The 25,084-nt window shown below is 39.6% G+C and overlaps 1 protein-coding gene across 8 annotated transcripts in view; it reads left to right on the top strand.

The window, feature by feature from the left end:
- Positions 1–25,084, top strand: part of mctp1a (multiple C2 domains, transmembrane 1a) — a 149,381-nt gene that overhangs the window by 66,681 nt on the left and 57,616 nt on the right. For all 8 annotated transcript variants that reach the window (XM_042420845.1, XM_042420843.1, XM_042420847.1 and 5 more), the window contains exons 3-8: positions 9,235–9,377; positions 9,610–9,689; positions 12,089–12,200; positions 16,688–16,852; positions 17,618–17,748; positions 18,593–18,779. In XM_042420845.1, the coding sequence (XP_042276779.1) occupies positions 9,235–9,377; positions 9,610–9,689; positions 12,089–12,200; positions 16,688–16,852; positions 17,618–17,748; positions 18,593–18,779 (818 nt within the window). The remainder of the gene's footprint in view (positions 1–9,234; positions 9,378–9,609; positions 9,690–12,088; positions 12,201–16,687; positions 16,853–17,617; positions 17,749–18,592; positions 18,780–25,084) is intronic.

The raw sequence follows: 25,084 nt of genomic DNA, 5'->3' as shown, positions 1-25,084 counted from the left end.
TGTTGGCCGGCTTAGTCAAGTTAGCCTGGTTACCCATGCTCATGTAGTGTTGCTGCCATCAGAATGACAAACAAAAGATCAAAGCTGGATGATCCTCCCATGAAATTGACCAAGTGCAACACTATTAAGTAAATATGCACCATTATCACTGTATTCAAACAATTTTGCATTTCCCCCTGTCCCTCTCTCCTTTTTGTGATGGTTGGCTTTTCACTCTGCCTTTGAGTGAAACCACTAAACAACTAAAAACACATTTGATTTCTGATGTGGTTGGACAGCACACTGTAAGAACCAGTTCTGAGCAACCATGAATTAAGCTTCAGCATCACAGAAAGCAACAGCTGTCAGCCAGGTGTCCTGACTCCTTGCAAGAAACAGAAAGGTTGTTTTCCTCTCCCACTGCAGCACAACTTAACTGTTTCAGTAATAGTTACGGCCAATGAGCCATTGTTGGCTGTTTACATTTTTCAGAATAAAGGACCAAAATGTTATTTTCTGCCTTCCTTTTGTTTTCTCTGCTGTACCAATAATGTACTGCACCATGACCTAAAAAGCGAGGCACATACCGAATTGTCAATTTTGTGTACCGTTACACTCTTATAATGTTTAACAATATGTCATCTGCATATAGTGATATTTTATTATATGCGTTAGCTGTCTTGGATAAGTGTGTCAGAATGCATCGATTCTGCAAGAGGTTCTATGGCCAAAGCAAATAAGAGTGGGGATAAGGGGCATCCTTGTCTTGTGCCCTGACCCAGATTGAATCAGGAGGAAAGTGCTTTATTTGCCATAATCTTTGCTACAGGTTTTTGATATAATAGTTTTATCCATCTAATGAAATTTTCTCAAAGATGAAATTTTCTGAGTATTTGAAGAAGTCCATTCCACTTGATCAAATGCCTTTTCAGCGTCCAGTGAAATAATAGTTACAATCAAACTTAAAATTGTACAGTATATTAAAAACATTCCTGATGTTTTGTGACAAGGTCTTTCCAGGAATAAACCCAGTCTGATCTTGATAGATTAGTTTATCAATTACTTTACCATGTCTATTAGCTAAAATGTTAGCTAGGATTTTCTGGTCTGCATTAAGAAACAAGATGGGTCAGTAACTTCCAACTTTCTCTGGGTCTTTTTTGTGAATGATTGTTATAAATAGTATGCCATTTTAACTGCTGGAGAAGTCTTCTTCTCAGCATTCATAGCCCAGAACTGAGGCCAGAACTACTGTTACAGACAGACAGGAGTCATCCTTTGTTTTGCCAGATTTTTTTATCCAAGGTCAGGGCCTCATGTCTGACATTACTGTCAAGAGTTCTGTCTGTTTTACTGCCCTGCTGCCTCTCAAGAATATAACAAGGCAGGTGTTTGGCCTTGCATGTGCATGTGTTTATTTGTGGCTGAAAGTGCTTATGACTCAATACATCTATTTCATTGAACTCGCGCTTATGTGTGTGAGGAAGATAGTGAGTTGGTAATAAAGAGTGAGAGAGGCAGAGTGGTGGTGCTTTTGTCAATGTAATGACCACTTGTGTGTGTCTGGGTGTGTAAAATAAATCCCTTACACATCACGCACAATCGCACACACACACAGGCGGGAACAAAGTTCTTCATCCCCTTCATGAGTTCTTCTTGTATGTGTGAAATAAATGAATCCTTAGTTATTGCTCTGAGGTTTCTCTGGAGCGTAGGGAGACACGCTTGCGTGCCCTTGGACCATTGCTCACTCCCAGAACAACTCTGGTGTCTAAATGGAAGCATTAGACTTAGATTAACTTTTCTGTATTTTGACTTTTACACCACAGGAGCAAATCCTCTAAATCCTAAATGGACATTTAGTTGACTTGACTGTGTATTTATTTACAAACCTCCTAAAAATCACTCAGTAAAACCCCAGATATTTTTTGGAAAGGTCATATTTGGCTACTATTATTTTACAAATAATATAACATTTTATTTTTGTAAATAAAGAGAAACAAAAGCTGTTATATATGTGTGTATATATATATATATATATATATATGCACACATTGGCTCCCAAGCCCAAGTTTGTGCAGATTAACGCCTTGTTTTTTAATTTATAGTTTTTTAGCAATCCCTCTGCTACTAATGCCTCTACTAAGAATCTCCACTCCATGCCTATGATGAGGCCTGGAGTGGATGAGTTAGCTACTCTACCCTCCACTGCTACCCAACATGATGGGGACGCACGGTCTATTGCATCTTCAGGGAACCTATTTGACAGTCAAAATGAGGAACGGTAGAGGGAGTGTCCCCTCCTTTCAGTGACAAGTTCTCATGGTTACCTGACGGATGCTCAGGCGTGCCATTCTACAGTTAATATAGCCATTCAAATGGCCATATCATGGCTCCTTTTTGATGTTGCCCTTTTAGTGCCTTCATCAGATGTGCTCCTCAACCATCTGCTTTCAAGGTTCCTCCCTCTGTGCCCTACACTGACGAGTCCACACCCATGACAAGATTCTGTAGGTGATGATTGCTGGGTGTCAGGCTCCTTTGTCAGGTCACTCGTGTCACCCAGGTCACACATATGACTTTGTTGGTATAAGGTTTTGATTTACTTACTGTTCTTACTTACTTCGGCTTACATTCATGATAGCTAGTCTATCCATTACATTTTCACTGCATACCATAAACAACAAGTTGAAACTTATTTTCAGTATACGGTGAGGCAAATCTTGCCTCCTGAAGATTAAGCGGGCTGTTGGAAGATGCGGTGACAATATGTCAATGCCATAACTTTCTCTAAGTACCTAGGGCAAAAAAGAAATCTACTGAAAGTCACAAAAGTGTGATGAGGCTTAATAAGGTAATTTAATTTAGAGAGCTGGAGGGGAATGAAAGCAAATGGAGGAAAACGTTGAGATGGAGGACCAAGAGAATGCTGTTGTATGAAAGAGAAGATGGACTGAGAGAAGTACAGTAGTTATCACAGATGCCATAAAGCTCATGAGGTACAGTGACTACAGAAAATGAATGTGTTTTTAAAGATCAAACCAAAAATATGCCTAAGGCCTATACCACAGTTATACACAATTGTATCAATAAAGGTAAAAGCTTCTCCAGATCAAAGACAAACATTTTTAGGAAATAATTCATTTTGTAAAGATGGGTTGAACTCATGCATGTCCCTCGAGTGTTAGTTTATGTTGTACACCTCCCATCGCTGACAGCTGGTATGTTCCTAATGGAACAACACATTATCCAGAATTGTCTTCCATGCTGGTAATCAGTTTTATTATTCATGTGACATTTGCCATGTGGGAATCACAGGCCGTTTGTGTTTTAACCCTTTGTTTAAATTCTTCTTGGATTGAAGACATTTGCTATCAACATTTCTAAGTGTGATTTTTTTGTTTACTTGGTCTACACAGGTATTATCCTTTAATTTTTTTTTAAATTTCCTGATGCAGATCTTGAACATAACATGTAGATTCTGCTGTAACATTTTACCTTTAGTTTTTTCCAGTCAGGTAATAGGGCACAGTCACACAAGTTATCTCAACACACATTACAAATGTAAATAAATTAGCAGTCCAGATGTATACAGTATCAATCAAAGGTTTGGACACATTTTCTCATTCAAGTGAATGGGAAGGTGTGTCCAAACTTTTGACTGGTACTGTATGTAGACATACACACATTCATACATTACATGTGCATGCATTTTCACACACACATACTGTAACTACACATATGTACAAGAATCTGAAAGGAGAGGGACAGTAATATAGGATTGCCTCTTTGCATGAGGTAAAAACAAGAAACATTACTACAATGGCATAGTTAACTTGAGTTAACTTTATTCATAGTGTAATTGAAGAATGCATTTGTTTCAGACTACAAACCCCAAACTGTGATTGAAAAACTGAGCACACTTCCTACAACAGATGTTTAAAACTGGACCATAGCTTTTCTTGAGACTGAAATTTTTTGAGCTTCTGTAAAAAATTGAATCTGTCATGAGCCAATTTTAAGATTTTGTGAATGTGGCTTTCCCATTTAAGGTTTGCAAAAATAATGGTGTCAATAAATTTAAACACTTTTGACTGGTTTCTTGGGATTTTTTTAAGAGGCAGTTTCCTACCCTCCCCTCTCTTGAAGTTGATGATTGTCTTTTTAGTCATCAGTCTCTTTAGTTCAGTCACTGGACCAGCTGACAGTATCAGACATATCTTATATGCTGATTCATGTGACTTTGTTACTAACCCAATCACTGTAGTAACATCAGCAAATTTAAACATTTTAACTCAGTCATCAAGAGTAATCATTTAAGTAAGAATAGCCCCAATGTTAATGGTATAGTAAGTGGCTTAGAAAGAATGTAATTAATTTTAACCATTTGCTTCATGTCCTGCAAGTCAAGAATCCAGAAACACACAGCTTTATTAGATAATAAATAGGTGGAGAGTGAGCATTTTGTGTTTCTAAATCCATCTAAATGTTTGTTTGCTCAAATGCTTACAAATGACCTGCCAATTCAAAGGTGATAGGAGGTTACAATCATGCATTTTGATTTTTGGTAGTGGGGCTACCCTTTCGTTTATGGATTTTGGATCACAGATTGCCAGTTTGCTGCATTCTCAGGTGTCTGACAGGGCAGCTGGCTTACTGGCAGGCAGATGCAGTGAGCAGTATTTTTATGGCCGCTGCCCATTAGGTGTTCAGTCGAGATAAATGTGTAGTGGATTATGTTTTCAACTGCCTGTCAGGAAGACAGAGTGCAGCTTTCAAAAATAAGTCTATGAGGGGCTTTTAGATCTGCTTGTGTGCCACACCCAAAGCAAATTTACCTGCTGAGTATGCCGCTGGGTCCTCTCACACACACGTTTATTTCTGCTCTCAGCTACTATTACACTGTGTAGTGGTTGGTTTCAGTATCATCATAGAAGATGAATAATATGACTCACACACTCGCATACTTGCTCACCACCAGTCTGTGGACCCAGGAGGTTCTTAAAGAAAGGAGGATAAAGGAGTTAACTATCTTAAATGTTGAAATTCAGGAAATTCCTGGATTTTCAGTTCTAAGAACAGGGCTTACAGAAAAGCCCTTGTTCCAGAGACAGGGTTTACTATGTCTGTGTTTGTTCCTATGTTAATGTATGCCCTGAAATAACCTGGTATTATATGTGGCAAATTAAATGTATCTTTACACCTGGTGTTAAAATAAACATCAGTAACGTTATTAGTTACAACCAATGTTATCATCTTTCAGCCTGGTTTCAGCAGTAACTCTTTTTCCTGACCCTCATTCCTTCAAAGTGAACTTGTGTATTTGAGGTCTGAGCAATAAAAACATATTAAGTTTGAATTCTATTTTTTGATAAGTTGTGTTTTATTGGAGCACACAATTGCTGTGTTTTGACCTGCTTTTGTTTTCAGTTAATTCTCCTGTTAACAAAGTGTTAATCCCAACATGCAAAGCTGAAAAAACAGACTTGAATCACTGAATGTTGCATATCAAGTGTCGATCGAGTGTTGTCCTGCAGGGTGTATTTAGAAACTCATGGTACATACATTGTAGACATTACAATGCAATCATTTACTTTTTAGAGAGCTGTTAAATCTTCTAAAACATAATTACAACCTTTTCAAAGAGTCTTTAGCCCATAAGCATCAGTACTAATGGCACTCAATGGTAGAAGACAGAAAATCGCTTTTTGCTCTCTACAGCTGCACTTCCATGCATACCTATGGCACTTACTTACTTTGCAGTTCATCAATGTATGACACGTTGACTTCTTATTCCCACTCTCCCCTTACCCAGCACTTCCATCTGTCAGCCTTCTGCCTGTAAGGTGGACAACCATCCAGGGTGCACAAATCTATCAAACCTACTGTCTCGAACCTCAACTGGTTTTAGGCATTTGTCAGCCACTGTTAATTCTTCTTCTTCAGGTCTATTGCTCTTATAATACCTATTGCTTATTGACCTATCCACCCACCAGCTCTTATATGGGACATACAATCACTTTCTCTCTTGATGGACTTTCCCCAACCATGGGGAAAGATTCTATAAATGTGGTATGATGGTTGATTTCCAAGAAAGCACCTCTGCCATCACTCCTCTGTGCTATTCCCACGCTCACTTATATTCAGCCAACACCCACCTACTGCACAGCACCAGCCTTCTTCATTTCATACTTTTCAGCCTGTGTGTGTGTTTATGGCACTATAAAGCTGGCACTGTGGGATGCAGAGGTTCAGAGCCAGTGGTGTGTGTCTGGGAAATATCGACCTGGTGGGACATAGAAAGAGAGAAAAAATGATGCCTCCATAATGCAGTAAAGGACCACTTCTCTTAAGTCCTTGAGTCTTCTTTAGTTCTCTTACAAGGAATTGTTTCCTGTTTATGTATTTCATGCTTGAATTGTCTTTTCTATTTACTGTGCTATATGCTATAACATTACAAACAGCAGACGCAATCCCAGACACTGCTAGCTGCCTTTCTTCTCTGCTCCTTTTTTCTTCTGTGTCTCCTTGCTGCAGCTGTCCTGCAGTGATATGTCAAAGGCAACGGTGTGTAAAAGGGTGTGTGTGTGTGTGTGTCTGTATGTTTCTGGTGTGCATTAGAGTGTTTTAGGTTGTTTACATGTGAAGAAGTGGACATTTTTTCCCAGAGGCCAATGTTAGTGCATACAGTATTTTGCCACTCTCACATCAAAGCTTGCTGGCAGCTGAGAATCAAGTCAGCAGTTTTTACTCACACCAAGCAGATTTTGTGTTTAATATTGTCAATGACACATTTATACAGGATCCAAATGACAAGTTAATAGTATAATATTCCTGACAATTACTTGCTCTTTATCAGCAGAACCATATCTTTTTGCTCACATCTCTTGTAATTACAAAATAACCCATGTCAGTCTCGCCATTAGTACTCTTCACTGCCTTTAGTGAGCATCAGTCAAGTCTTTGTGTGAGAGTTATATATTTGCATTTTTTCCCCTTGAGATGATAGAGCAAGAGTCCCTCTTGAATTGACATTTGCAAACACTGAGAGAGCTCAGTCTTTTATCAACAAGTATCCTCAATGTCAGCCTTGTCTACAACACAACCACCGTCATGGCTATCTTAGAAAACAGGGCAGATTATCATAACAGGTAAACAATATGCTTCAGGTTTACGGTTGCTTGTGATCTTCACAGCCAGTCAACATATGGTATATACTGCACTATAAGGTATAGTTTATATATTCACTTACATTCTTGTTTTTTCCCCAGAGTTGCTGGAAGAAAGTATAAACCGCAGGCACAGAGTGTTTTGAATTGTTTGATAATAGGATTACCTTCCCTCCCCTGCGATTTGCTTGGTAATCACTTTTGTCACAGTGGATGATAACATGACACTGATTTGAGACACAGACAAACAAACAGATAAGTTCAGTGTACTGTTTCACTGGAGGTTACTGCTGATCATCTTTACAGTCACATGTATAAACACTGCAAGGGGTGATGAGATGAAAGGTACTGGGATCTGTGGATGGCAAAGATGGAGGGAACGACAACAGATAAAAGAGAGAGCATAAAGTAGTACCGACTAAAATTTTGAAAGGGAGGAAAATGATGTATGAAGTGATGTATTTTGCTTTTGCAGTCATATCATGACCTTAGAGCAGTCAGGCATGTACAGTGAAAGTACATGTCAATAGGGTCGCCCTACCAGGGTGCCCCTATTGACATGTTTTTATCTATAATATTATCTTTGTGTTCATGTGCCTCTTTTTGCTCAGGATTATCTTCATGTGACTATTATATTTACATAAGTTTAATAGTATTTTGAATGATATATGCTACAATTTGCAAATTGTAAAAAATGGTTGGTCAACCCTCTATTACTGTATATCTTGCTTACAATGAGTGTCTCACCTACTGTACCAATATCACATGCAGTATCTGTAACTCCCTCAATGCGAAACATTGTGGTCTCTGGCCACTACACCGTCCAAGGAGAAACATAGCACTCATATAAAATAATCATAAATAAAAGGAAATGAGCTCCCCTGTGTATCTTGTATGTACTTCATGTATGCGTGCATGTGAAGTAAATATGTATTTATGTGAAATGCCTTTCATTAGTCCGGACCAGCTCCCTTTGGCCATTTTATTTTTATCTGAATCTGGACGTGAACAGACTGCCAAGCCAGTAAACCTGATTATCTCCAAGACAAACACAGCTCTGAATGCAACCACTGCCATTACGAATACTTCACAGTCTCTCTAAATCTATGTTGTTGCGTGTCATTTTTATTCAGATGCAGTGAACTTATGAACTTGTCTACTGGACTGAATGTCATTAAGAAATTAATTTAAATTAAATTAATTTTACTTCATGGTCTCCATAATCCTTAAATTGACCGTGTTCTCTGCCTTTATGGTGTGTTATTATCTGGTCTCTGACATTCTTTGCCTGTCAAACCAGTTGACTTATTCTGAAGTTCATGGACCTTTGGGAATAGGAGGTTAGAATAAGGCACAAATGTAATGGGCAGGAGGATCAATACCCATTTATCAGGGAAATAACATGTAGATTCAGAATTATATATCGTGTCATGATGAATAGTGAATGCATAGAGACTATAATTCTAGACCTTCTAGCCTATTTACATTTTATCTACCACACCAAATACAGGGTGCGTGTGTGTTATATACTGTGGGCCTTAGTGCATATTTATGTCTACATTTATGTATGTTAGATCAAGTGTTCATTTGTGCATACACTATCTTTATTTGTGAAATGTTTGTAAGCATGCAGGCCTAATTCATGTTCTCGGGGACTAGTTTCACAGTAGGCAGATTCCACCAAAATCACCAGCCACTTTTGCAGAATAATACAAATGTGAGTCAATGGTCCCATCTAGTGGTCAAATAGAGGCACTGTATGGGACCCAGCTTCAATAGTGAAATTTGTCATTATATCAGTCACATGATACACCTGATACTCTCTTTAGGCCTTCAAAGCAGCATGCACCACTGTGTTTGTGTTTTTGGTTGTGAAAATGATTTGTATTTTTTTGATCATCAGCATGCAAGGCTAATTTAAATCGCATTCCTAATTGTAGATATAAATACTAAAATTAGAAATGAGACCAGCTGAAGAAGGGTTGATCTTCTTAAACTTTCAATTTGACCCTAATGCTTTACTCTATAGATAGTTAAATAGGCAGTATATACCTTAATCCTGTGTGTCTGATGTCTTTCTCCCCAGGGACCAGTGACCCATATGTGAAGTTTAAGATTGCAGGGAAGGAGGTGTTCAGGAGTAAGACCATCCATAAGAACCTCAACCCAGTGTGGGAGGAGAGAGTCAGCCTTCTGGTGGAGACACTGAGGGACCCGCTGTATGTCAAGGTACAGCAGATTAATCCTGAGCATCAGGTGTCATGCTGCTTTAATACAAATTGATGTTTTATTGGGGGATTGTTAAGTCTCACTGGACATGAACACATAATGTTTTACAAGCTACCTTTTTAAGACAGTTATAACAAGTCAATGTGCAAATAATGTCAGAGACAGAAGACATTTGCAGTGTGGTTTGTAAGGATCCTCTATTGACAGTTACGGCTGTATTGTGTCTCTGTAGGTTTTTGACTATGACTTTGGACTTCAGGATGATTTCATGGGCTCAGCATACCTCTACCTGGAGTCACTGGAGCATCAAAGGTCTCTTTATCTTTTTTGCCGTGGCTTATTTCCCTTTTCTTCCCTCTTTTCCTTTTCTATTAACACTTTCCTTATCCTCTCTTCTCTCTCCTTCCTTTCTACTAAACCCTCATGTGCTCTGTCTCTGCTGATTTTATTTGTGTCGCTAGCTGCATAACCCTGTGATGTGTCAAGAAACTAATAAATGTTCAGGTTTTAGGGATTGTTCAAGCAGCTGCCTCTCTTTTCTTGCATTTGCCTCCCTCTTGTGGCAGCCTTTGGAAACTCACTTCAAACCTCATGAAGCACATCAGGGCTTGATTCTGACAGCACTGAGAAATATATGAAGAGGAATTAAATTGTGTGATTGCTGAAAGTTTTTGGAGTAATTTTAGTCCAAAGTGGAGGCTTTTGCAGTAGTTTTTGGACCTCATCAAAGTGTCATGTGATCACGGCAGAGCAGAGATTTTTTTAGACAAGAAAAAAAGTTCCAGACATGTCTCACTTCCACAGTTTTAACTCTCCAAGCACACACCTTAAAATGCTGGCACAAGCCTCCTCTGTCTCAAAATGTAAACATATAACCCATAGGAGTTATAATTTTGAGATCTACACCTTAATTGATAGGGAGAGCGCTATCACGCACTCATTGACTAGAATACAATCAGCAGGCTATGTCTTGTCACTCTCATGTTTCTTAAAATCACAGATTGTCTCTTCCTTCAAACACTGTGTACACACATTATACATCCTCATGCTCAGCTAGTCCTACTGCTAATCATGCTAGTCATGTCATTGAGCTAGAAGCTTTGTTTCAGACAAATCAGTTTCTCCTTAACAAAATGTGAATTTGTGCTTTATGCTTCAGGGGTCTGTGCTGGCTCAGTGGTTAAACCTTGTTCATGGTCAGTTTTCCTGTGAAATCACAGGGTTCTGAGTTTAATACTCGCTCAGGACAGTACTCATAACATTTTGCTTATGAAAAAAAATGCTTTATATGTTTATTATGTCCCATCATTCAATGTGACCCCAGTGCCCTTTAATTATTATAAGAAGGGCTGCAACCCTTATTTTTTATGCAATTAAAAGTCTAAATATGAAAATCTGATCTTACAGTTTGCTGTGTCACATGTAAGCGCAGTGCATCGCATTGCTTTCTTAAAAACAATAGGTTGTAGGTTTTATGCCACCTGCAGCCAACATTAGTCTTGGTAGAATTTCAATGCAATTCAGCTTCCAGCAATGCAGCACAATCAACTTCAGCTTTCAGCAATCATACGCAATTTCTTGCATTTTCTGGTTAAAACTGTAATGTTGTTCAATGTGTTCACTTGATGCACTTTTTCTCTTAGAAAGGTGTGAAACATATTTACTACATTTCCATTTTTCCATTTCCATTACATTATATATGTTATCATGAGCTGGCAAAGAGTAAGTAACAAAAAAGGGAATCACACATGAATGGAAATTCTTAAAATGACATTTATTGTCAACTTAAGCTCAAATTAAATAATAATGTTAGTCAGCTAGATCAGTAATGAATGCAGTGTGTGGATGAGTATAATGTGTGATAGGAGGAAGAGAAGAGGGAGATGTTAGAAATGAAACATCTTAAATAGGCTGAGTTTACTCTGGTGTGTGCAGTTTCCTAATGTCGTCTCCAACTGACAGGAAGTCAAACCAACCACACAAGCAGCAGGCAGCAAGGCAGCGATGTTTCAGTGTCAAAGATCTGTCTCTTTCCATTCTAGTATATTAGAACTAGATTATCTGGTGTTTTTTCTAGTGCTACCAATGTAACCGAACACTGAACAGCACCATAAAATATTTCTAACTTTTGCTGTTGTGTACTGTTAATCCCTGTTTTAAAACACATGTCAATCAGTTATGGAGTGATAGCAAGTTTCAGTGTTGTGTTCTGAGTTTAAGTGGAAGGTGCCCATTTTTAAAAAACAATTTGAATTAACGATTGTGACTTTGAACCATTCAGAATTGTCAAGATCAGGCCTGAATTTACCTAAACTCACAGCGCTTTTGTTAAATACTGTGTGCTCTTGTTATTAGTAATTACAAGCTTTGCTGTTACCTCAATAATTACCTGGTTTATGCATAATTTAGGATGGTTGGCTCAGCTGACTGATTGTTGTCGTTGTTACTCACTGAAACAGCAGTGGAGACTGGAAAGGAGAGAAGAAGGTAGCAGAATATAGTAATCACTTAGTGGGACGGCTTATCTCAGTATTCCACATCCGTTGGGTCAGACTTTAACTGACTAAATATATGTCTTCACTCTGTGTTAAGATAATTGTGTTTTTCATATCTGCATGCATTTATTTATGTGGAATCAATACACTATATGGCTATGTATGTACAATATTTGTATAATATGGTTTTTTATGTGAACCTGTGCTTCCCTGTAGGACATTGGATGTGACGCTGGACCTGAAGGACCCACAGTACCCTGAACATGACCTAGGCAGCCTGGAACTAGCTGTGACACTGTCACCGAAGGAGGGAGACATGAGGGATGCTGTAAGAAAACTGAATAAACTCTCAGTCAGATTACTCATTCATCTCTTTTTCTGTCACTCTTCCTGCAAACACTACTTTTCCTTCTCATTAAGAGGAATCATACCTCCCTTTCTAACTTGCCCCACTGTATATCATCTTTGACATGTTACACCAAGATAAGGAATTATATGCCTTATATACTGTAGCTAAATATAGAAAACCTGATGAATTAAGTCTAGCATAGCTATTTTTTTGGTAAGAAAACCAAACAAATCAATTTAAGTTTTATAATATCTTTAATCAACGTTCAGCAACGGTGTTATTTTAGTTTAAGTGAACTCTGTCCTCGTACATCAGGAACCCAGGCAGGCTGTGTTGAACTGGAATGTGCTGGCTTCATTCATCCTCAGTTACTGGAAACTCTTCAACTCAGCAAATACATATGCATAAACACAAGTGTAATTAATATGTTCTGTGGAAAAGTTCCATGTTCAAAGAGCACTGGATTCTCTTTCCTAATTATGTTGGCTGGTGCCTCTACGGACGTGCTCGATGTTTCAGAGTTGCATTTATTTCTGTTCAATTATTTGTTTGGTTAATTGGACCCCTGCATGCTCGATTCGGAACAAGGCAGAGTCATGGGGGAAATATTTTATTCCTTTTGATCTGATGTCTTAATTCTGCTGCTTATTTAGTACTGTAGTTCAGAGAGTCCACATTTGACAGAACAAATAAACTCTATTTAGGTTAAGCATCATTTTGGATTTCTCCAACTGTGAAGAAAATGAGTACAAGGTTATACTAGTGCATTCTAAATGACACTCTGTTGCCACCTACTGGTATGGTAAGGGAAGAATATTGAACCTTTAATCTACTTTTAAATTAACGTTCGGTTAAACTGCTAATAATGTGGTCATTGTAGTCTCAATGCAGCATCAACAGTGTTTCTGTACATGATGATCTGCTTTATACAGTGCTTATTTTCAAGTTGATGAGTGTTGGGATGACACTGGAAATTGGACATTATGTGAGTGTATTTATGCACATGTAAATAGTCCTCTTGGGTAATGATTATTTTTATATTTGAAACTTTGAAAGAACAATTGTTTCTCAAAGTGTCATTATTGGACCTGAACAAAGAAGTAAAAACCAAGCAAAGTGAACACGTCAGCAGTTTCATTTTCAATTGCTGTCTTTCTTTGGTTCTAGGAATGGAAATGCACTTTGTGAAAGTATCAAGTATAAAAATGATGGTTATACAGTATGAGAGGCACAAACTGCATCTAATGTATACATACATGTTTATCTGTACGTGTGTGCGCATGTCTGCGTATGCAAATACTTCATAACACCATATGACAAGTAAGAGCGCTTCTTACACACTTCCTGCTTACTTAACATGCATGAATGACAACTGCCCCACTCCTTATCTAACCCTCCCTTGCACCAGGCCAGGGCTAACATCTGATCTTCATACACCCCATGCCCTTTAACCTCTGACCCTGCAGCTCTAAGTGGGAGACATTGGGGGGTGCTCTGTAACCGCTTTGTCTCATTTACAGACCATGCTTTTGAGAAGGAACTGGAAACGATCTAGTAAGGTAAACTAAAACAGCATGTAACTCCCCCACCCGCAAACTTCCAACTGTACTGTAACCCCACTATCGACCGCACTGCACCTCACCTATCCTGCACTCTTCACTGGTGTCCTGGTACATGGATGGAGTCTCCCTGGCCCTCTCCTTTCCTCCCTCCTTTTCCTCCTCCCACAGTGGTATTAGCAGTTTTCTTTCTTTATCAGTTCTTTGGTTCTCATTGTCACCAGCTTATTTTCCACAAGCTGCAATATACCACCAAAAACACCTGTTTTTACATCACCTGAGGTCATGTAAACTCTTTTTGTATGTGCCACCACGCCTGTTCATATTTACAAGTGTGAAGGCAAGACAAAAGTTATATAAATAGACACCAAGGGTGGAAGTAATAGATTACAGTGAATTTTTGTTGTATTTCATAATCCATTTTAGATTATGTTTTTAAACATGTTTAGTATTTCCAGCTTTGTCCTTTTCAGCAGTTTAAAAGTGCAGTGCTTCTGCTCAACTTGGGCCCCAAGTACAAAATATTCTATATTTAAATATCATATTTCTTCCACCTTTGATCTACGCAGTGTATTGCAGCTGCTGTGTGAGAAAATAGAGCAATTGGTTTGCTTTTAGGGGTTTTAAAGGAGTCCTGTACAGCAAATCAACTGTGCAATAAGAACGCCTGTTGATTGTTGACTATGTTGAATGACTCTTCGACCCCTTTACATCAAGTGGAAACCCTTCGAGTTCACATTCTTTTGAGTTCCCATCTTGCCATACATAAGATATTGCTACCTTTTGGTTTCTTTTTTTTTTTTATTCTTGTGGGCCGTCAGGTTGAACAGAGAGCATGCTGGTTGAGGATCTGCTTCTTCTCATTGGCTCATGCATGTAGCGCCTATCTTGTCTTTTTTATCCGGAACAATTTAGTGCACATAAATTGATTTTCTCACATAAGTTTGCGTATAATTCTCATTTATTGCAGTAATTTGGTGTCTTTTCCTGTGCTGTTTAAAAGTTGCCATTGAGAAAGAAACAGTGGCTGAGTCTGGAAACTCAGTTTTACTTTCAGTCAATCTCCTAAATTGCACCTAGAGGTACTCACTTTTCCTTAACCAACAGTAAAAAGTTCGATAACCACCAAGAGACACAGATACATATTTGAAGTGCGCTTGGTTGGAGCTGGGCAGACGTCCTGCTGTATCGCGCTTCCCCAAATCAAGCCTTTGAAGCCTCCAAACTGGGCCACCCCGCCTGTGACTCGGGAATGAGCTCAAACACTAACTAACTAGCTAGTGTGCTACCCAACCAAAAAAGGCGCTGCTCCTGAGTCCCTCCCTGCCTTCATGCTCGACTGCTTACAGTACACAGTTATTTTTACACAACCACTTCTTTTTAATGAAGCATCTATGAGTGTTGAACCCACAGTAGATGATACAAACTATTCAAGAAGTAGTTTGAGATAATAATTATGAGTCAGAGGCATATTAAATCCAGGTCTCTCTAACTTCAGCACGAGGCAAAATGCTTGTTTTGGCACTTCAAACGTTTTTCTTCATCCAAAGAGCTGACAAAAGTTGAACCGTGTATTAGCTCTTAAATTTAACGTGCTGTAAGACTTTCAGCCTCTGAACATCTCCGTGCATGATCTCTCTCCTGCTGTGTTCTGGCAGAGGGATATAGACTTCCAATCCAAATAGCCCATGGTTTTCTGTAACGAGAAATATGTAGCAACAAAACAAGGAAACAATTAGGATTGTGCTCGAGAAGGATATAATGGCGACCTCTCATCATTAGCATACAGTGTGTTAGCAGCAAGTGAACAGGAGAAATAAAAGAGGTGGGAGTTGCTGTATGGGAGGTTGGCTGTATTGCAGGGGGCCATTCGCATTGTTTAATGTCTGGAGAATGGAAATTAAGAGGCTCCGTCTCCAGATCAAAGGCCTGCGCTTGCGAGGCAGGGTTTGTTCAGAGTTTAATGAAATTCACCCACAAAACAAAAGCTATGCTAATAAATTCTCCCTAACGAGGAAGGAGGAGAGAGAAAGGCAGAGAGGGAGTGAGAGAGGGGTGTATTTGTTTGACAAATAAATACCCTGCTCTTTGTTTTAGTGAAGGATACTGACATGATTCAAAGAGAGGTTAAATAGGCCTGTAAGTGGTGAGAAAACTGTTGGAAAAAATAGACTTAAATATGTAATAAAATCATCAATCAATTTGTAGTGCTGTCAACTGGCAGTATGGCCAGACGGAATAAGAAATGTTCAGAGTTGGGCTGCTTCTCAGTGGTCTGCCCATTTTCGGATAAGTCACTTGCCTCCCAGTTACTTATTATATTCGTAATTTTGTCCAATTTTTAAGTATATACACTTGTGCAGACTTTGAGCAGTTTCTTCTACAATGAATTCAAAGTAAATGTTATTCATAAAAGACAGAGAGAACAGTACATGTTCTTCATTTTTCAACATAGGCATATAAAATGTCACTACGTAACACCATGTAACAGAGGTGGAGTTTCTCAGCATCCCCTAGAAATCATTCAGGATTCAAAACAGTTGTTGACTAATTAGTAGGATACCCTGTCTTGTCATTCGGTGATGATCTGACATGTCAGGTGAGCTCAGACCTCAGGGGTAAATTGTGTTGAATTATCTCATTTTGTGTTCCAATGTTGTCATTTGTGTTTTGCCTGCTCATTTCTGTGTTGTCTTGATGTATTTTGGTGTGTTATTGATGGTTATTTTCTGGTTTACAAAGTGTATATATGCCTAAAAGTTCTATCTTGTGGTTAATTAATGTATTTGTGTGTGTGTGTGTGTGTGTGTGTGTGTGTGTGTGTGTGTGTGGATGTTTGTGTGCATGTGTCCGTATGCACGTCTCTGTGTGTAAATGTTTCTGTGAACGTGTGTTTACTCACTGCAGTATCAGAGTATGCGCCTGTCAGATGTGCATAGAAAAGCCCAGCTGTGGCGAGGTATAGTCAGCATCAGTCTGATAGAAGGTCGCGGCCTCCAGCCCATGGATGCCAACGGCCTCAGCGACCCTTACGTCAAATTCAGGATGGGGCACCAAAAGTATAAGAGCAAGGTAAAAGCACTCGTTTTAGAGAGTATTTTCTTCATTTGACTGTCATCACTGTGTAATTCCAGATAAGGCGCTTTCTTTAGAAATGGCTCTGTAATCAAAGTTAAAAGGAAAGGTTTTTACGGTAATATTTCATTATTGTCCATATTCAGTACATAATGGAACTATTGAGTCAGGCCTGTAGAATAATACAATTCTTATTAAAGACAAATTATGGTATGTTTATTTGAACATTTGAACACAGCTAAAACCTTCTATGAACCATGTACAAGGATTTTTTTTCAGATGGACTATTTCTGCATTAAGAAAAGTATTTGCTTCCTCACCATTCTTGCTCCTACAGTAAACCTACAATGAATAAAAATTCCTAATCACTCGGCACATCTTAGGCACCTCTGTCTCTTCACTGTCTGCCTGTAGAAACAGTCCAAAAATCTTTTCTCCCATTTTCTCTTTATTCTGGACTTTACTTAGCAGGAAGATGTCATAAATCACCTTTCACCTTTTTTTTATATATATATATATATCCAAAATTTAGCTCTTTCACTGTCTTGTAAATCTGCAACTGATGACTTTGGATCCATACAGTCCATGAATCATCCATGTTATTGTCTGAGTGGACTACAGAAGGAAATACATTGTTTGTGTCTGAGTTGTTTATATGACATTTGTTAGCTAATAACATGGATGGTTCATGGACTGTATGGATCCAATGTCATATAAACAACTCAGACACAAACAATGTATTTCCTTCTGTCGTCCACTCAGACAATTCCCAAAACGCTGAATCCTCAGTGGAGAGAGCAGTTTGACTTCCACCTGTATGAGGAGCACGGAGGCTATGTGGATATTACAGTCTGGGACAAAGATGCTGGCAAGAAGGATGACTTCATGGGAAGGTACAGAGATCTCTTTCAGTCTTCCTGTATATAAATATGTCTCAGCCTTCTGTCAGATTGTTTAGGTAGAACAGCTTACCAAAATGAATGACTTAATATAGGTCCTATTCAGCGAGAGGATTGCATAATGACAGTATTACCAGTAATATTAGTCCTAAATGGCAAAGTGTCATTTTTTCCAGATTTACTCATTTTTTAACCTCCTGTTCAATATCCAGTTGATTACTGCAAAGTATAGCAGTCTTTTGAAAATTGAAACCCCGGCTAGATATTAGGCCATTTCCTGTGGAAATGAATTTTTCATAGTTTTTCATCAGCATGAAGGCACTTGAGGAAGCCTTTGCTTTGAACTCTTTGACCAAAGTCCAATAATTACTATTGGCCTGCCTTGATATTAGCTGGAGATATGTTAAAGGCATGCCAGAAAATCAATCCAGCCAAGAGAAGATGCTCTCAAGTGCCTACTTAAAGGTATTAATTGTGTGAACTTTGGCCAGGTTGTCTACAGTTGCTTACTGTATATCCGACACACATGACTCTTGCTATGTGTATACTATCGTTAAGGGGTTGCTATTGCTATGCTCAATTGTAACATGCAATATAAATTTTTTTTTGATGAGATGATAACTATTTGATAATTATGACAGTACTTTACAGGCAATTTTCCTGCAAACTTCATATTCAAAACAACAAGAGGAGCATTTCTTCATTGTCTTCTCTGTAGTTTTGCTCAGCTTCCTCCTTTATCAGTCTATGTTTCAGCAAAGTCAACTTCCCCACAGAATATGTACGATACGCTATTGCTTTAATTCTGTGTGTGCGTGTGTGTGTTTGTGTGCTTTAGGTGTACAATCGATCTGTCGCATCTCAGTAAAGAACACACACACAAATTGGACCTGCCGCTGGAGGAATGCGAAGGTGTGCTGGTGCTGCTGGTCACACTCACTGCATCCGCCGCCGTTTCCATCTCAGACCTGTCAGTCAACATGCTGGACGACCCGCATGAGAGACACCAGATCATGCAGAGATATGTGAGTTAGTATTATTGTAAGTTGTGAGTGGCTTCATTTTGTGTGAATGAGTTTAGGATAAGGTAGATTACACTGAGTGAACATATGTGAGAGAAAGTACTCATAGTGGAGAGCTCAACCCAAAGACCTATTAGAAAGACCTTGCTGTATCTTTTAAAAGGTGTCGAACCTACCCAGCAATACTGTGTTGTCGACTGCACCCTTCCAGACAAAAAGCCATATAAAATGATAGAAGATAAAATCAGAAAAAAGCGTAATATAACTACACAATGACCAGTATGGTGCAGTTCCCTTCATCTGTCATGGAGTAAATCCATATGCCTATCTGATTTTCTTGCCTTCATTTGTTCACACACATCAACAGCAAATATTACAAACAAGTAAGCTGAATGTCATGCAGTTGCCCCTTCCTTACTGACTGTCCATCCACCTGGCACCGAAGCGTCTTGCTTGAATTGATGGCTGTGTGATGCACATTGAAATGTCCAAGTTGTAAAGACAAAGAGAACTATTGTGTCTTTTGTGTCATGAGTCAGCCCGACGTGTCAAACGACAACTCCCTCACACATTCATCATCAGACTTCTGATTGTTATAAAGTCACAGTTTATTCAAATATTCTGAAGAATCGCACTTATTCATCAAAAGGAGTATCTTTTTTTCACAAGTAAATGCGCTGAGATTCCACAGAAAATCCACCAGGCAAGATTTGAAGTTAGGAGACGTCGAGAGCGAAGGAAATGATGAGATGCACAGAGAAAATAGAGGGGTTGAGAGGTCAGGGAAGGAGAAGGGAGATCACAAGTCTATAACAGGCAGCAATGAGACAAGCTGATGGGAATAACTGTTTGGAGGATACGGGCTGGTTTGTTTGCATCAGCATCCTACGGAGATTTGTGCATTTATGATTAATGCATGTGGGCTCAGTTATTTGTGTGTAGAATGTCTCGGCTTGTTAGGCTGTTGTCATTGATTTGAGCTTAGTTTTAGAGTGAGAGAGAAAGTGAGAGCCCTGAGGCCCCATCTGCTCCAAAGGCCCTCCACTCAACACAATGGTTTCAGCCTATGTCTTTGTCTTAGCCTAGTTAACCCTTCACACCCTGTCATCCTTACTCCTTACCACAAAGACACACTCACACATCACTCACACACACACGCTCGCGCACACGCTTTCAGTAGATTTCATTGACATCTAACATTTCTCAACCAAATGTCCTGTGGTGTTATCACTCAATGCTGCAGTCATGTTAGCTTGCAGTCATGACTTATTTTAAGAGAAAAATGTAAAATATTGAAAACTTGCTGCTTTCATTTTAAATTTTTGACTTAATAGCAAAATAGAGAAAAATGGGGCAACATGTCAATCATTACTGCACCTATTCCATGTCATTTTTAGGAGAGTAGTTGTGTGTGAGCGTATGCTGTATGTGCCTGTTCACATACTTTATAATAAGTAGCTGTTTGTGTTTGTGAGAATCAGTGTGATTATGGGATGTGCTCTAATTTCAGTTAACGGTACGTCCCAGCTGGTGTGTGTTTGCGTCTTCCAATGTGTGCGTAAGCACCAGCGGCGAGACTCCACAGGCCGAACACGGGTGCCACGACCTAAATAACCGTGGCGGTGCCTTATTGGCTAGCCACAGGAGGTCGACCACTCTCCTCCGCGCTGCAGCAACCACCCAAGATCAGAGGGGGGAGCTCTAGGACCGAGACACACACACGCTGTGCCTCTTCTCACAGTCACAAAATGAGGGCAGGGAGCGTGAGTGTATGTGTGTGTGTGTGTTTGTGTGTGTGTGTGTGTGTGTAATAGGGGGCGAGAGGTAAAGGGTGAGGGTTGCACCGGGAAGGGAAGGCGTGTAAAATGAAAAGAAAAAGCTATTTCACCTCTCTCACAACTCGTGCAGACCCCGTTTTTCTGCTCGGCTGAAGGCGAGACATTTTCCCTCCATCGCCTACTCCTTTTTCCTGCCTCGTTCTCTCTCCTGCACTCCCCATCTCTGTCCCGCTCTCCCGGCAGCATCAGTTCTTTGTCTGTCGCCACTGTGGCCCTCCTGTTAGATGAAGGGATGGAGAGATAGAGGGTGAAAGAAGGTGGGGGGTTGCAAATGGAGGGGCACAGTGAGGTCGGTTTGAAGACTTGAATGGTCTCTACCTATTAACATATTCCTTTTCTCCAGACTGGCCGTCTTTCAGTTGGAGAATTTAATAAAGATGTACCTTATCAAAGAGCGCTGATAAGACCAAGTACCACCACTAATATATAACAGTGCTGCTCAAAGCTCACTAATCTGCCCAGTGTGTGTGCATGTGCCGGTGAAGGTGTATGTTATTGTGCTCAGGCACATTTTTACTGACTGGTTTTATCAGCTACAAATCAGCTGTCCAACACAAGCCTGCACAAAGCATTCACTACCGCTAATCACACACAGGCACACACACATAGACATATGCAAAAACAGTACCTACCTGCGACAGCTATCTAATAGGAAGAGGGGGGTTGGCAGAGCAATACAAGTACCATGCTGTCATCATCACAGCTTTAAAGAGCAGATATCTTCACAAATAGGATGAAGAAGAGAAGACAATTGAAACCCTTTGCATGTCTCAGCTTTCAGCTGCATGGCCCACCCTGCTCATCATAAAAACACATACATAAGATTACTTTGAGCTAGTGAGGTGTGTAGTGGTGGATTGCAAAGTTTAGTATTGTAAAAAAAAAGAAGAAAAAACACACACACACATTCACCTACATGCACGCAGACTCACTTTAATAACCTGCATCTCTGTGATGACATTACTAATTTTAAATCCCAGAGCTGTCCTTGTTGTCACTCTCTCACACGCGCCATACCTCATATGGTGTCAGTGAGGTCACTGTGCTGCGTTTGGCAGGTGTTTTTTCCTCATCCCAATCTGCGGCCATTGAAGAAAGCAGATAATAGATACCTGAGTGCTGGGTTCTGATGCTAGCGCCTAGCTCATTAATATCTCTCTCATTCTAGCTGTTCTGCATTGTGACACACTGTGTGTGTGTGTGTGTATGCCAGGTTTATGTGTGCCTGTGTACACTTGCATGTATGCATGTGAATGGTTACACATGAATTTCTACTGCAAACTACTTTGAATGCAGCTGACGGCAGAGCCATATGCAACACGGTGCAATACACTCACTTAGTGACAACTGCCTTAGATGTACTATTGCTCACTATAACCTTTCCTTCATCCCTAATTACTGTTTCCCAGAAGTAGAGAGGGACAGAGGGAGAGAGGAAAAAGGAGAGGAAGAGATTTATGTATTATGATGGCAAAGGAGCACACACACTAATGGCTCTTAATGGGCCTGAGGTGGCCGCAAGATGGGTGGATGAGAGAAGGAGGACGTGGTGACCTCTGCTGAAGTGGTGGCACTTCACCACCCACCCCCATGTATTTGCACACACACACACACATACACACATGCAGTACCTCTCCCACCCTCTCTGGTGCACTGCTCTAAGGTGAGGATAAAGGACATCACCTGGACAGGAAGTGAGATAAGGGGCTGCAGTAAAGTGTGGGACAGGAAAAGAGTAAACTTTGAGAAAAACTTTGACAAACAGTGCTGTCTGAAATCCATACTATGTACAAATTCAATATACTCAAACCAGACAATATGCATACTATAAACAGTAGATTTTTGAGTGTGCTGTGGGTGGACACTATTGTCCTGCAATACACTGTGGCAATGGATGATATAACATCCGTCACATAAGGTTTTGTGTCATTTTCTTTTAGTAAGAGGCATGAAGAAGGCTTCATTTGTTGTGTACTAACTGCAAAAACTATATTGTGATCAGATGTTAGCATTTGGTTTGTATCTGAACATTTCAGTCATTTGATTAAATGTCCCCTGAACTGAGCTGCTGGTAGGCAGATGTTCTGTGTGTCTGTGTGTGTGTGTGTGTGTGTGTGTGTGTGTCTGTGTGAAATGTTACTTGCAGCTCTGATGAAAGGTGACACAATGCAAAGATGACAGCGTTTCATAAGCCTATGCCAGCTCTAATTCGTTTGTGTGTCTGTGTAGTGTGACAGAGATGGGAAGAAGAAAACGTCACAGTGACAGTGTCTGTCAATCACAGACAGGGCGAGGGTTTGTCTTATGAAAGCAAACGCTGTCCTTCCATCTTTCTCTTTGCTCCTCTGTTCCTCCCTCCTTTTATCTACTTATCCTCTTTTCTCACCTGCGTGCTGCTGAACCCTCTAAGACCCGATGTGTGTGTGTGTGGGTAGGGGTAAATGAGGGAGTGGGGGTTGGTCTTGGCCTCCCTTCATCTCTTTTTCCTTTCTACCTGTCTGTCTGTCCATCTATTGCCGGCTATCTTTCTGATGAGTATTCAAATTCTTGTGGAGGATGGGTTTATTTTCACCACCAATTGTGGATCGAGGCTGAACCCTAAATGTTCCCTCAGGGAGTCAGTGTGGTGGGAGGAAGGGATGGATTGTGGAGGATGGGTTGGAAGGTGAAAAAATATCTTTGCATCCGTACATTAAAGATTTCATTTTGTCTCATTCTTTGATATCTGTGCCATTTTTTGTTTTTACATATGAATATTGAATATGGACCTTTTTGATACAAGAGCCAAAATCATACTTGAGTTTTGGTATGATACCAAAAGATCCTTTTTTCAGTGCCTTAATTTGAGAAATATAAACAGGTTTCTCTATAAAAAGCCTTTTTCATTTAACAAAAGAAGCCAAACTTCTCAAATTTTAAATGGCACTCAAACACAAGAATAATAAAATAATGATAAAATACAGTCTAACATTGGCAAAGTTTTTATTCAAAGACATTTTAAACATATAAAAATACACTGACATAGCTTTTCCACAAAAGTTCGATTACCTTGTTAAAAATTCTTAAAATTAGTTCTATTTCCTCTCTAATTAAAAAAAATCCAGAAAATGCAAATATTTTTCATTCTAAAAGTTGAACTGCTGGATGGAAGATGTCTCTTAGTTCACTGTAAAATCCATTCTCAGTGTTTGTACACTGGAGTCTTCAAGTTTCCGCATCACACTTGTGTAAGTTGTATAACGGACCACGATTGGCTCCGAACTTGCTGTGATGTCACAAATTAAGTGCGTAGGTATTTAAAGTGAGCAAAGAGATACTTTCCCCCTTCAGCAGATGAATGCAAAAAAACAACAGCTGTCTAGTGTTAAACTCAGTGAAACTCAAACAAGGAACAAAAGGAAAAACACTTTTTGAGATAGGAGGGACTTGAAATGAAGAGCTGATTAAACAATAGTCAACAAAATTAATTATTCAATGCCAACTTTCAAAACTTGACAATTTTTTTATTCTCTATGGACACATTCCGGTCAGTACCGGTATTGACATTTGATCCCCAGCCTTACAGTCGGGAAATCGTTATCCTGTTGTGCTCTTCTGTCGAACACCAACACGCTAACTAGTCAGCTTTTAGTTTGCCCTCGTCTCATCGTCTTTCGCCTCCCTCGTGCCCCCTCTCTGACTCTTTTTCTCCCTGAGTCTCTCCTCTGAGCGGCTCCCCCAATAATCACAACAAGCAGCTTTATCTTCAGAGAAATCATGCCTTAAAATTGAGAGTTGTCCCCTCTCTCTCTCTCTCTCTCTCCCTCTCTGTATGTCTCTCTTACTCTCTTTCACACACACTCTTTTCCCCCTCTCTTTCTTTCACACACTCTCCCCTCTCATCTCCTTTAGAGAGCTTTTGGACAATGATATCGCTGGAAACAGGCAGAGTCTGACAGAGTTGGTAATAATGAATTAAGTCTGTAGCCTGGCCTTGACTCTGAAATTTAAATTATAATTACTCCTGTGGGGATGGAAGGGGTTATTGCCAGAGAGAGAGAGAAATAAATTGAAGTGAAGTGCATTTCCACTCTGCTTTTAAGACACGCCGACATGCTACTCAATTTGGCCTCAGTGTAGGTTTTCTATGCATGTGTTTATACCTGAGTATTTGGGTGTGAACAAAAGCACGAGTTTATGTTTGTGTGTGTGTGTGTCTTTGTGTGTGTGTGTGTGTGTGTGTCGGTGCCTGATAGCCCAGCTGTTGATCTCCACAGGTCTTCCTTTATTCAACAGATTTACAAACTAGTTTTAAAGTCATTATTAATTCATTGTACATGGTTATTAAAACCTTGTACAAAGTATGGTAGCAGAGTGTTTGGCTTTCTCATTTTAGACAATCTCATCTCTTGACAGCGTATGTAAATGTAAGTTCATGGTGTGTGATTTAGCGTGTGTGATTATTTCTTCTTCATTATCTGTTTTACAGTT

Source organism: Thunnus maccoyii, chromosome 9 (genome assembly GCF_910596095.1).
Source record: "Thunnus maccoyii chromosome 9, fThuMac1.1, whole genome shotgun sequence".
Taxonomy (NCBI): Eukaryota; Metazoa; Chordata; class Actinopteri; order Scombriformes; family Scombridae; genus Thunnus; species Thunnus maccoyii.
Note: the sequence above shows the minus strand (reverse complement) of the source record. Positions and strands in the feature narration are given on the sequence as shown.